Source organism: Nerophis lumbriciformis, linkage group LG11, assembly GCF_033978685.3.
Source record: "Nerophis lumbriciformis linkage group LG11, RoL_Nlum_v2.1, whole genome shotgun sequence".
Taxonomy (NCBI): Eukaryota; Metazoa; Chordata; class Actinopteri; order Syngnathiformes; family Syngnathidae; genus Nerophis; species Nerophis lumbriciformis.
Genome location: NC_084558.2, coordinates 30,137,463 through 30,152,049, shown reverse-complemented (window position 1 = coordinate 30,152,049; position 14,587 = coordinate 30,137,463). Strand labels below are relative to the sequence as shown.

Below are 14,587 nucleotides of genomic sequence, written 5' to 3'. Positions count from 1 at the left end.
ATTCTTCTTTATGCATGCATTTTTAATATTTCAACTCGGAGACCAACTTTTTTCCCGAAAAACATATTGTTCAAACCTCAAGAAATTCAGAAAATAAATTATTTATCAAAGTACAACACAATTGGGTCACCAGACACAAATGAACAAATTAAGTTCAACAACTGCTGAAGTTACAAACAACAAAATGCCATATTATGTCATCCATCTATCCATTTTCTACCGCTTGTGCCTTTTGGGGTGGCGGGGGGTGCTGGAGCCTATCTCAGTTGCATTCATAACAAACATAAATTGTAGAACAAAATACAAACTATCTAGACTTTAAACAAAAAAGGCTCAGTTTCTGAAACGATAGGAGATGGGCAGCAGCTTGTGAGTCTTCTTCATAGTCTGGACTTTAGCGTGCGTCTGCTCGTCCATGATTTTGTAGCAGCGTCTGGCGTAATCCAGCAGCTTCTCCTTTGATGCCTCAAACTCGCCCACATCTTCCATCTGTGCAACAAAACCAAACATGGAGAATACAAAAGCTTACGTATTTGACCGGGTGCTCACAGGCACATGAGATAATAAGCTAAACTGAGCTAAACTATAAGCTAAAATAAAAAAAACACAAATGGGAGTGTTCCTAGAGACAAATTAAGCAGTTCGGACCTTCTCTGGTGCCACCAGCAGGACCTCAGCGATTGGGGAAGTGGAGGCCATGGTGTTTCGGTCAACTCCGTGAATCTGAAAGGCTCTGGACATGCTCCTGACGCGCTGGTATGTGGTCAGGATCTTCTTGTAGCGGATCAAAACACCATCTGGGTCTTTGACTAGGGGAGGCGGCAGAGGTTTGGTCATTTTAAGTGGTGCAGTTGTGATTACATGACTCACCTCGCTGTCTCTCCCTCCCGTGGGTGATGCGGAAGATCCTCCTCATCTTCATCCTGGGCTCCCCCGTGCGTCCTCTGCCTTTTTTCTTTGACCCCGCCTCCACCGAGGAGTCTGCCTCTTCATCCTCCTCCACCTCCTCCTCTTCCAGGTACTCTTGGTCAGTATAGTAGTTGTCTTCCTCCAGGTGAAACTCCTGTTTGACTGTGGCTGGAGGGGTGAGAAGATCACAAGTTAAACTTCAAACTTGTTTTTGTTTATAGGACCTTCCTCACCAGGGACAGCGGCTCCGTGGCGGGTGCGACATCCGGGTCCCTGCAGGCGCTTTAGGGTCATTCCGGACCTGGTAGTCATGGAAGAGGGTGGGCTGGGAGTGCCGGCAGGCTGGACCTTCACACCACGCTGGGCATCACCGCACCAGTCTGGAAACGAACGACCCATGACTGCTAAGGACATGTCAATGGGGATGTGCCCAATCAATAAGTAAGTGATCGCCATTAACTATGACAAACACCAATCCTCTCTGGCTGACACTATTTAATTTTAATCTTCTGGCTGACAAGCAGCTAACATATTACTATCTGTCTCCATACAAAGTGTGTAGCCCTTCCCAGAAGCTAATATCAATCACCTCCATTATGACAAATCAGGGCCGTTGCTAGGAATACTGGGTCCCCTGAAAGAATATCAGTGTAGGCCCCTCTACCCCATTCATTGCCACCTTCAATGTTCCCGTTTTTCTTGACGATGCGTTACTGTTTCCGAGGGAAGACGTAAACTACAAGAGCTCTGCTCCCGACGCTACGGTTTTGACCAAAAAACTGCAATTTCCCGACTACTGATTGTGATCACAGCAACAGGACAGCTTGCTAACATATTCGACTTCAACTCTGCCCAGCAGGAGGCACAGATTTGCTAAGAACCGAAAGGGCAGCAAAGCCGGTGGCTAACTAGCTAATGCTAGCGCAAAGCCGTTGCCTAGCAACCCAAAGCTAAACAACAAAACCGAAGGAGTTGGACATATTTTAAACGCTTCTGACCACACAAGTGATTAACAAGAAAGGCTGACACAGCTCTGGCTGGTGAAAAATAAGTGAAAGACAAAAACAAAACAAAAAACAGAGCCACCGCTTGCCGCAGAAGCTAGCAACACCAACGGCTTCACTGAGCAACCATGAGCACGATAAGAGGCCGTCAACAGGGCAATACACCTTTATCAGGGGTGGAATCGGACTTAAGAGTTAGTAGGGACTGTACAAAACAATACAAATAAGACACAAAGCAATGTCAGCACTCTCCAGGAACGGATGATAATCTGTGTAGAAAAAGATGTTGCAGATATCCAACAACAGATTATCAAATACAGAAAAGAATATCGTAAAGATATGATGGAATTTAGAAAGTTCAGAGAATAAATTAAGATTTTCTATGAAGAAAACAATGCATTAAAACAGGAGGTGGAGAAGCTGAAAGAGGAGAATGCAACATTGCGCCAAGAGTCAAATGCCAAGCAGCAAGACGACAGCTATTGGGGCAACAGCAGTGTTATGGAGAATATTAAAATGGAGATAGCAGCAGTGCGCCAACAGTTGCATGCCAAGCAACAAGATAACACTGATTTGAAGAACTTCAGGGAGATGGCTGCATTGAGACAACAGCCCAATGCCACACAACAAGATATCACCAATCTGGGCAATATCACTGTTTTGGAAAACTTCAAAGAGGAAATGGATCAGTTTACACAACAGAATGACATCATCATTGCAGGGCTACGCATCAACTCTCGATCCTATGCAAGAGCAGTTGACAACAGAGGACCAGATGACATGGACACTGCTTCAACAGAGCAACAAGTGGTCAACTTTCTGCAATCAAAAGGGAATTGATGTGGATATTAACACCATTGATGTGTGCATTTCACTGAATGGAAGAGGCAACAACATCACACCAGTCACCATTATTAAGCTCGCAAACAGGAAATCCAAAATAGCATTGCTGCCACAGTGAAAAAAGCTGAAGGGCACAAATGTGTACATGAACGAGCACCTCACTAAACGCAATGCTGAAATCGCCAAGAAAGCACGCGACTTCAGGAAACGGGGGGAAATTCAAGGAACTAGGAGCTCTAACTGCAAAACCTACATAAAGCTGAATAGAGGTCCTCAAGCAATAGTCCTAGTTGTTAAAGACATCAAGGATCTGGGCGAATATCAGAACTCCCAGCAACTACAACAACAACGATAGTCTGATAGAAAACAAACATTGACTACAAAATTACAACGCTCCAAGGGATTACCGAACAAGATGATCTTCACTCAGGTGCACATTCATCTCCACTTTCAGACATTCAGAGAGCAACACATCATTGTTGAACAAGAATGTATGGAACTAAAAATCTTCAGCAGCATAGATTACAATAGGAAAAATTGTTTTTATTATACAGACAAACAATACAACGGAAACATTAAAATGGACAACAAACTGTCGATTATTCATTTAAACAGCAGAAGTTTGTATGCAAACTACAACAACGTGAAGCATTTTTTGGAACAATTCAACAAACCTTTCAAAGTTATTGCTATCTCAGAAACATGGATGGATGCTAAAAATGAAATGGATTTTGATCTGGAAGGATATGAACTAAATTATATCAACAGAACCAACAAGAACGGAGTGGGAGTAGCTGTGTATGTGATGAAGAACTTAAACTACAAAGTAGTAAGAAATATGTAATTAGCTATTGATAATATCTTAGAATGTATATCCATTGAAATAGGTCATGAAAAAAGTAAAAACGTACTGATCAGTTGTATATATAGATTATCGAAGTCAAACTTTGATACGTTTGAGAACTGGATTACGACAACTTTTACTCAGTCAAAAAATTGTGTGGAGACTTCAACATTGACCTCTTGAACTCTAACAAACCAAAGCTCATATATTACTTTATTGACACAATCTATAGCCAGAGTTTATATCTATGTATAAATACTTCTCAGATGGAAATGTAAAAAATGGCAATATTAACAAAGTAGTTGAAAGCTTCAATAAGTACTTTGTGAACGTTGGACCAAACCTGGAGAAAAAGATTCCAGATCATGAGTCAGTTCAGGAGTTGAATGACACTAAAGACAGAAATTGCAACTCTATGTTCCTCGATGGTGTGACAAGAGAGGAAATATTGTGAACAACTGTAAATCCAAAACCTCAACTGATTGTAACAGAATTGATATTGAAACGATAAAAAAAAAGTTTATTAAAGAGATTTCAGAACTTTTAACATATATCAGCAACCTATCATTTCAAACAGGCAAATTCCCAGATAAAATGAAAATAGCAAGTCGTACCGATTTATAAAACTGGTACCAAACACCAGTTTACAAACTTCAGACCTGTTTCTAAAATTCACAAATAAAAATGGAACACTCACAAACAACTAATACGGATACAGACCCAACATCTCAACATCAATGGCATTAATCGAAATAACGGAAAGGATCCCCAATGCAATAGATAGCAAAAAATGTGCTGCTGCAGTGTTTATGGATTAAACAAAAGCATTTGACAAAATTAATCACAATATCTTAATAAACAAATTAGAAAGGTATGCAATCAGAGGGTTCGTCTTGAACTGGGTTAGAAGCTACTTAACCGACAGGAAGCAATACGTGAAGATAGGCGAACACACTTCTACAGAGCTGAAAATATTTTGTGGCGTATCTCAGTGATCAATACTTGGACCAAAATTGTTCAATCTTTATATAAACGACATTTGTAAAGTTACAAAGGACTTAAAGTTTGTATTATTTGCAGATGATACAACTGCGTTTTGTTCAGGAGAGAAAACACAAAAGCTAATACAATTAATAGAAAAAATGAATAAATTAAAAAGATTGGTCCAAAGACATGCACCTGGGGATAGGTTGATTGGCAACACTAAATTGGCCCTAGTGTGTGAATGTGAGTGTGAATATTGTCTGTCTATCTGTGTTGGCCCTGCGATGAGGTGGCGACTTGTCCAGGGTGTACCCCGCCTTCCGCCCGAATGTAGCTGAGATAGGCTCCAGCACCCCCCGCAACCCCAAAGGGAATAAGCGGTAGAAAATGGATGGTTGACAAAAACAGACTATCTTTGAATCTCAGAAAAACTAAATAAATGTTATTTAGTAACAGTAGAAGGGAAAGTCAAACACAAATAGACGAAGTAGACATTGAAAGAGTAAAATAAAAACACATTTTTGGGTGTAATATTAGATGACAAAATGAATTTGAAACTGCAGCTAAAAAATATACAACATACAAGAAACACATCAATAATTAATAAAGCAAAATATGTTATGGACCAAAAATCACTTCATGTTCTCTACTGCTCGCTAGTGTTATCATATCGGAGTTATTGTGAAGAAACCACAAATGTGCACTACATTCACTAACGGTGTTACAAAAAAAAAAAATTAGAATAATACATAATGTTGGATATAGAGAAACCTTTATTTATTGAATCACAAATATTGAAATTCAACAATTTGGTGCATTTGCAAACAGCTAAAATTATGTACAAAGCAAACTATAACCTGCTACCCAAGAATATACAACAATTCTTCTCAACAAAAGACTAGAAATATAACCTTAGAGGAAAATCTAATGTAAAACATTTGTATGCGCATACAACACTTAAAACTTTTAGCATATCCATCCATCTATCCATTTTCTACTGCTTGTCCCTTATGGAGTCGCGGGGGGTGCTGGAGCCTTTCCCAGCTGCACATGAGTGTAAGGCGGGGTACACCCTGGACATATCCTTATGCCCTAAGCTCTGGAACACTCTGCCCCTCCATGTTCGAACTGCTCCCACAGTGGAGTGTTTTAAGTCTCGTCTTGAGACCCACTTTTATTCTCTGGCTTTTAACACTACGTGAGATGTGTGGTCCTCTGTGTTTTTTAATTTTGATTTCTATTTATTGTTTTAATTGGTTTTACCCTTTAAAATCGTTTTTAATCATATTTATTTTTATATTGTTTTTATATTTATTTATTTATTGTTTTTATTCAGTCATTGGTGGAGCTAAAGATAATATTTGAATATTGTTTTTAATATTGTTGTGCAGCACTTTGGAAACATTTTTGTTGTTTAAATGTGCTATACAAATAAAGTGGAAGTGAAGTGGAAATAAATTATTGAATGGATTAACCAAAAAAATCAAACAAAGCACTAATATGATCCATTTTAAGAGGCTGTTCAAACTACAAGTGTTCACAAAGTACAAAGACGAACAATTATAATGAACATCTTGAACCTTTTTTTTTTTTTTTAAGATTATGATTATTTATGTATTTAATATTTGTTTACTTACTGTGGTATATTCATCATTTATTTATTCACTGTTCTGTTACACAGAACAAGGAAAACAAGGATAACATTGCTATGATATGAAAAGGGGTAGGATTAAATAAGCTCAGCTTCTTTCTACTCCTTTTCGGTCGTGCTGTAACGAAACAACTGGAAATATGTGATGCATTACATTGTATTGTATGCATGTTCGAAATAAACTGAAACTGAACTGAACGGAATCGATGGTGTAATACAACTAATGTGTTTCCTTTTTTACGATTAACCACTTAACAAGTCATAGTATTTTGAAAATAATGTATTTAGGGCTGCAACTAACAACTAATTTGATAATCGATTAATCTGTCGATTGTAACTTCGATTAATCGATTAATAATCGGATAAAAGAGACAAACTAAATTTCTATCCTTTCCAGTATTTTATTGGGAAAAAAAACCCAGCATACTGGCACCATGTTCTTTCAACTTGCCAAATAAAACAAGGAAAATGTTACAAAAATGTTTAGTTTTTTTATAAAGTGCACCATTGTCATGCACAATAGCAATCATTTTGCTTGGGGGAATTTCAAACATGGCTACTACTTATTCCAACCATTCTGCAATGTTGGATGCTGAATGTCTTTCCTCTATTGGCATGGTTGTAAGGCAGATTGATTTCATGTTCCATTCGTCTCAAATGTAATGGCATGTATTGCCAAGGTAGGCTTCCGTGGCTACACTTGTCCACACATCAGTAGTGAAGTGAGAGCAATTTTGCTCTGGGTGGCTTTTATGTCAGTCTACACTGCTTGGAATGTCTGCTCCTACTTCCTCTCCATCACTTTGGTAAAATAGGTCCTCGAGGGAAGAGTGGAACCAGGGTTGAGGAGGTGAATTATTTGTCTAAAACCTTCATCCTCCACCATTGATAAGTGGCCTCATGTCAGTTAGCAAAATATTCAGGATATCATCAGTCAATGCAGCCGCTTGCTGTGGTGTGAACACCTTCCTTTGTACCTTTGTAATGCTGGCTTGTTTCTTTCTGAAATGAGAGAAACCATTTAATGAACATACATAGTAGCATCATTTACATGTAACTCAATACATACATAGTTGATTTAATTAATAATTTCTGACGTAAAAGGCAAATACGCCACCACATTAAAAAAAAAAGATACATTAAATAAATGGACATTGGGGATGCAGCATACACTAGTAAAAACACAGAAATGTAACTCATCAAATCAGAACTGAATCAGATATTGTACACGTTTCTGTTGTGAATAATAAAGGATTCATTTTAGGCTGCCTCTGAATAATAGCATGAAATATTCCAGCACATTCGTAACGTTTAGTTATGCTAAAGCGTCACTCAAATCTAAATATATTTATATATCTTTATCGGGCCCGGCTACATTGATCCATTATGAAACCAACCTGAGATATTTCTGTCCGTTACCTTTATTTCGAAATTGGTAACCGTGCGTTTTCTCTCTCAAAACTGAGTCAAATGTGCCGGAGACACATTATCAGCGCCGCGTTGCAGCAAAGGGATCACGTTAACGTTACTCACAAACAAGCTGAACTCATGAATGCCTGTTGCCACTCAAAACAACACAGAAAATGCACTCTCCAAGACGTTCCGAACACTCTGAAATTTAATACACAACACTTGCTGCTTCGCTTCCTTAAAAAAATCTCCTCGTTAACAAAATACTAAAAACACACAAAGACAGACACAACGGATCAATGTACCCGGACTATGGACTTAAAAAGTTACGTACCGTGAGTTCCCTTCATCCATAGCTCCAACATGTTTCCTCTTCAGGTGCCCCAGAAGCAATGTTGTACTTCCGTGCCATTTTGCAGGAAACTGTCTTCTTTGAAGTCTTTGAAGTAAAGTGTTCCCACACTTTTGAAGACTTAGGTCGTACACTATTCTCCATTGAAGCAATAACCTCAAGATGTTTCTCCGCTGAACTATCCGTACTGTTTTCCTCCGCCATTTTTCGAATGTTTCCAGGCAAAGGAGACGGCGTCGTCACGTGAGCTGCACATGACACATCATTGGCTGGCTTACTGCCACCTCATGAGACGTAGCCTTTTACTTTTGTACTGTTTTTGTACTTATTTTGATTATTGTTTTTCAGCTGTTTGTAAATGTTGCAGTTTATAAATAAAGGTTTATAAAAAATACAAATAAAAAATAAAAAAAACCTTGCCTCAGCGCATAGCATAGATCCAACGAATCGATGACTAAATTAATCGCCAACTATTTTTATAATCGATTTAATCGATTAGTTGTTGCAGCCCTAAATGTATTATTAGTTTGAACTTTTTTGTATTTAGCCTATTGAAATTCACCACTAGGAACCCACTTTACAAGACCACATTAAACACATCATGATAACGTAGCTCACTTTAGTTATTAATTATGGGCATCTGACGAAGGTAATTTTTCAGTTACTCTGTAATTATTCATTATTAATAATAATGTTTAATAATTACAGAGTAAATCTTACTTACTGACTATAACTTAAATGAGTCATATTTCAATTCAACACAACCTCTGATGGGCGCATACTGGAGCACTTTCTGACAGTGATATGTGTGTAACATACAGTGACACCGTTGCTCGACAATGAACTGGTGACATTTTTTTTTTAATGAACTGACGACTTGTCCAGAGTGGAGTGCGGCCAGATGACAGCTAACGTAGGCTCAAGAGTCCAGCCTGTGCCCCATCTGGGGTAATGTTACAGACAATTTTAGCCAACCTTAATCGTTTTATTCTCACCAATCTGAGAACATTTTTTTTTAGTATCCTGGGCCACTGCTCTACTGCTCCTACTACTAGCATTCTTCTCAACTCTTTTTTGATGTCTGGATTTGTGCATTTTGGGGGACATCCTAAGCCTGCTGGAGTTCGCTCATGAGTCGCGCTGACTTCATTTCAGATGAGGAAGAATCATGTGAAGAACGAACCGCGGTGTGGATAGACCAAACGATTTTTAAAGAAGGGGTCAGGAGGGTTATTGAAATTATTACAATTACAATATAGTATGACTTGTGGTTTTGTTTTAATTCGGATTCATTCATATACATAAATATCATAGTTCAGTGTATGCAGAATCATTTTGTCATAGAGGTTACTGGGATCTATGTGTGGGCCCTAGCGGGCTGTGGACCCTTAAAATTGCCATCACCTAACATTTCCCCCCTACACGACAGGCCTTTTTACTAGGTTCTCCTCTCTCCACAGAATATAGCGTGACCGTCAGTTTCTTGGTCACCACCCTGATTAGACTTAGATAAATGCAACAATGTACAGAGACATCCTGGATGAAAGAACCCTTCCCATCCAATCTGATAGAGCTTGAGAGGTGCTGCAAAGAGGGCGAAACTGATCTAAGATGGGTGTGCCAAGCTTGTGGCATCATATTCAAAAAGACTTGAGGCTGTAATTGCTACCAAGGTGCATCAACAAAGTATTGAGAAAATGATGTAAATAAAAATAATAAAACTTTTATTTTAATAAATTTGCAAATGTTTAAAATAGATAAATTTCACATTGTCATTATGGGGTATTGTCTGTAGAACTTTGAGGACAAAAATGTATTTATTTAATCTTAGAATTGCTTGGTTGCATATGACGTCACATCTGTGTTTCTGCGCCGGGGCTTAATTCACATGATGGTCAACAAGTTCTTGGGTGTTCCAGTCGTTCAAGTAGAGAGACAGGAAAGAGCTTTCATAGAGTCCCTAAAGAAGTGGTTCATAAAGGTAATAAAGTCAGGGAAAAAACAAAACTGCGTTGAAGGAAATGACTCTAAAAAAAATTGTTTTCACCATCTTGTGAAATACAATTGGACCATGCGCGATCACTTTGTAAAATGCTTGGTTGAACATCTGATTTGTTTGAGAAACTTTGTGTTGCAGTCAAGTTTAATCTCTACTATATTAGTAGTGTTTGATAGCAGAACTATACGTAAAGAAAAGACAATAGATCGCATTAGTTTGTGTTCTTTTGTGGTTGCTATGCCTAAATATAACTACGAAGACCTGCTTGTGCAAATAAACTAACATCATGTTAACTCCTACTAATAAATATTGTGATTGTTGGTCCAATCCACCACATTTTTGTTGTCGATTTTCATAACAGAAATTAAAAGCTTAGTTGTTGTTGTGCAGGAAACCAGGTGCTTTTTCGACAAAGCTGACCACATTATAGCGTTGTTTGTAAGCATCAAGAAAATATCCTTAATAGTATTAATAAACTAGATGAATACATCTCTGGTAGGCTCAAAAGCATATACGGAATCTTGATGTTGCGAGCAAACATTTTTGAACAACAGGAACATCTATAGGTATATAATGAAACAAAATAGGAACTTTACACCAAAAAAACAACTGCAGACATGAATTGTAGATGAGACTAATATTTGTAGCAGGAAATCAACTGCAAACAACCTTATCCTTTTTCTCATTCGCGTCACGATCACAGCAGCACGGCAGTCGTTATGTTAATCAAACCAGTTACTTACCGATGCACGAATAAGTCCAACTTTGTCTTTCATGGATTAATGTTTCATTTGTGGACCCTTCCAAATGTAAAGACATGATGTGCCTCCAATCTTCTGTAAATACCGTAAGTGTCAAGTGAAGTGAGGTGGCAGTAACCTCTTTGTGATGATAAATGGTTTAAATCTTTAAAAAAATATTTTCCTTAAGAATCCACTCCATCCAATTTCACATATTTTTGTTCCATGATCGCCTATATATTTGCCGCAAAACCTTTCAAAATACACCCAAATCTGCACTGATGAAGGTAAATAAACAGTAGCCTAATGGTGCTCTATACCATCGTTTGACACCTGGAAGTGCCTCTAGGTCATGTGATTGCAACCCAGCAATAAGGCTGTAATATAACAAATTGTGGAAAAAGTGAAGCACTGAATACTTTCCGGATGCACTGTACTATCAGTATATGATTGATACTAAAGTAATTATAAGGATATTGTTGTTTTTCCAATCATTTTGTTGTCGTTTTAGTTATTGTCCTAACTCGGGGAATAATTCCCTGGTTACAAGAGGACTTTCAGGGCAAAAAACTAATTATTTAAATAAGTATTAGAGAGTAATTTTTCCTTTTGTTTAGTTATTGTGTACTATTAATTTTGTTTTGCCCAAACAATTCTATGTAATAAAATGCAATAAAGAACTAGTTTAAAATATTGTGTTATATTGTTCAACTATCAATAGCAGTCACTATAAATAAATATAAAAAAGTTACAGTTAATACATTTGATCTGTATTGGTAGCAGCCAATCTCACTTATGGATAATCGGTATCAGAATTGGCAGCATAAAATCCTGATTGGAACCCTCCTCATGAGTATAGTCCTCCCTTGTTTAATGCTGTTAATTGGTTCCAGATAAAGGAATTTTTGGCAAGTAGGTATTATTACCGGTAATTATAAATCAAATATTTTTATAGCTAAAGCATAAAAAACCTCTTTGTGACCTTCTAAATGTGTTTTTCAACATCATGTGAACCCTCTAGATACCTTTACATGCTTTGTAATCCAATATAGTAATGCTGCCTCAGGCTGAGCCAATCAGTGGACAGGATACTGAACAGCACGCTCTGATTGGCTCGGATGTCCTACAATGGCCAACACTGTAGTATAGGGGTGTAACGGTACGTGTATTTGTATTGAACCGTTTCGGTACGGGGGTTTCGGTTCGGTTCGGAGGTGTACCGAACGAGTTACCACACGAAAATAATAAGTAGCCGCCTCCGCTTCCTTCTACCTCTGTCAGTACTCTACACAGCACCCAGCATTGTCCCACCCACACAACCATCTGATTGGTTACAAACAGAGCGGTAACAGCCAATCAGCAGTGCGTATTCAGAGCGCATGGAGTCAGTGCAGGTAAGCATCAGGCAGCGGAATCTCCCCAAATGATAATAAACACCTCCCAGTCTACTACTAGTAACATCACTATGAGCCCGTTGACCTTCTACAAATATAAAAGGCAGCTCAGCTCGCTCGCAGTCCTGGCTTGAGGTGAAGGCTAATTCGCTTTTAGCGTAACGTTAGCTCATTTTGCGGTGTGTGTGTGTGTGTTACGGACAGCAAAGCCTTGTCTGTCTTTTATTTCACTTTACCTTTTTCTGTGTTGATTGAGCTGTGTTGAAGCAGCAAAAAAGGACATTATGTTAAATGAAGAGTTTGTCGCTGATATTTGATATAATAATGTAACTGCATCATTAAGCCTACATGAACTCCATGGTGTTCAGGGATGAATAGTCTTTCCTATTGCTATTGTACTATTTTCCAGCTATAGTTACATTAATCATTAGTAATGCAGCAGCCTAGTTTTGAATGGCAGGGTCCCTGCTATCACATGTTGATAAAAATATAACATTTACATAATAAAAATCAACTACAGGCTTCCCAAATGCTGTAATAAATTAAGCATGATGAGTTGACTTGAAACTGTTTAATGTTGCACTTTTTATATGTAGAAGAAAAGTTTTGTCATTTTATTTAATCTGAGCAACAACTTGAGGCAGTTTAAGGTTGATTAATGTGGGCAGAATTATTATAGTGTTCCCAATGTTAAAAGGATAAAGCCATTGATTACAAATTTGGTAAATAACCAAAACATTTATATTTTGTTGTTTTCTTACTGTACCGAAAATGAACCGAACCGTGACCTGTAAACCGAGGTACGTACCGAACCGAAATTTTTGTGTACCGTTACACCCCTACTATAGTAGTATTAATATTTTTAAATTTAGCCAAAATTGCTTAATTTAGGACGAAAACATTGTGGAATATGCTTGAAAAAAATATACCCAAAAAATCTGCAATGTAGTAAAGCCGCAATATTTGAAGTGCAATGTGACGAGGGAAGACTGTGGTCGATAGGAGTTTATGCTTTTTTTTAGTTATTGTGTACCACTGATTTTATTTTGCTGAAACCATTGTATGTAATTGAATACCATAAGGAACTATTTTAAATATTGTGTTGATATTGTTAAACTGTCAATAGTACTCTCTATAAATACATTGAACAATGTAGTTAATACATGTGACTGGTATTGGTATCGGCTGATTTCACTCATGGATTATCAGTATCGGAATCAGAAGCATAAAACCCCGCCCCACTGGCTCACCCTCGTGACTCCACATGCTGACAATGAAACGATCCAGCTGGCAGCGCAGGAAGTTACGCTCTTCCTCCAGCTCTTCGACGCGCTTCTGCAGCCAGGCGTTCTTCTCCAGCGCCACGTAGAGGTGCGCTCGCAGGTTGGAGACCAGGATGAAGGGGCTGTACTGCGATGGGGAAGGCTCCTGCATGGCGTGCTCTGCGAGAAAGAACATGAGCAGAGATGGAGTAGCTGTGATGTAATTGTGTCCATTGACAGTATGATAAACAACAATGGACGCTGTGAGCCATCAATAATGCGGCAGTAATAAGCCCGCTGTCAACGTGATTGACAGGCGTACCGTCCATCATCTGTTGACCGTGGTGGTAGGAGGTGGGCCTCTCCATGCTCTCCGTCGGGGGGAAAGAAACCTCGTAGGACCCCAGGTACAAATCTTGTCCTTCTGCAGGAGGCGTGTAGTGCGCGGACACAAAAATATATAATTAAAACACGACTATCTAATTATAATAACATTAACAATGCTGACTTTTGATTGACAGGTACTCACTGAACAATATGTTTATTATTGTGCTTGTACAGCTGCTTCTCCCCAAATATCAGAAACTGCTCTCAGTATGATGTGAGCACAATAATAAACATAACTGTGAGCATGATAATGATTATTATTGGAAAAGAGCAATGGAAAAGAGCAATCTTCATCGTCAGCGATTCAACATGACACAGTCTAATACGAGTATTATCAACCAAAAACCAATGAATACAGGGCCAGTATTATATAAAATATCATCATTAAATAATGAAATGATTTACATCTAAAATTCCAAAAGTTTGGACACACTCATTCAATGTGTTTTCTTTATTTTCATGACTATGTACATTGTAGATTGTCACCGAAGGCATCAAAACTATGAATGAACACATGTGGTGTTACGTACTTAAAAAAAGGTGAAATAACTGAAAACTTGTTTTGTATTCTGGTTTCTTCAAAATAGCCACCCTTTGCTCTGATTACTTTTTTGCACTTTCGGCATTCTCTCGATGACCTTCAAGAGGTAGTCACCTGAAATGTTTTTTCCTTCACAGATGTGCTTGAAGCTCATCCAGAGAATGCCAAGAGTGTGCAAAGCAGTAATCAGAGCAAAGAGTGACTATTTTGAAGAAATTAGAATACAAAACATGTTTTCAGTTATTTCACCTTTTTTTGTTAAGTACA

The 14,587-nt window shown here is 38.2% G+C and overlaps 1 protein-coding gene across 5 annotated transcripts in view; it reads right to left on the bottom strand.

Annotated features, from left to right (window-relative positions):
• Positions 1-9: 9 nt before the first annotated feature.
• The window catches only part of LOC133610525 (coiled-coil domain-containing protein 106-like), a 29,031-nt gene continuing 14,453 nt past the window's right edge, over positions 10-14,587 (bottom strand). For 3 of the 5 annotated variants that reach the window (XM_061966865.1, XM_061966864.2, XM_061966860.1), the window contains exons 2-7: positions 13,715-13,816; positions 13,381-13,572; positions 1,143-1,313; positions 871-1,077; positions 649-809; positions 10-489 (exon numbers count right to left, since the gene is read on the bottom strand). In XM_061966865.1, the coding sequence (XP_061822849.1) occupies positions 334-489; positions 649-809; positions 871-1,077; positions 1,143-1,313; positions 13,381-13,572; positions 13,715-13,760 (933 nt within the window). In that variant the 5' untranslated portion in view covers positions 13,761-13,816 and the 3' untranslated portion in view covers positions 10-333. The remainder of the gene's footprint in view (positions 490-648; positions 810-870; positions 1,078-1,142; positions 1,314-13,380; positions 13,573-13,714; positions 13,817-14,587) is intronic. The other 2 variants (XM_061966861.1, XM_061966862.1) reach the window with 2 other exon arrangements.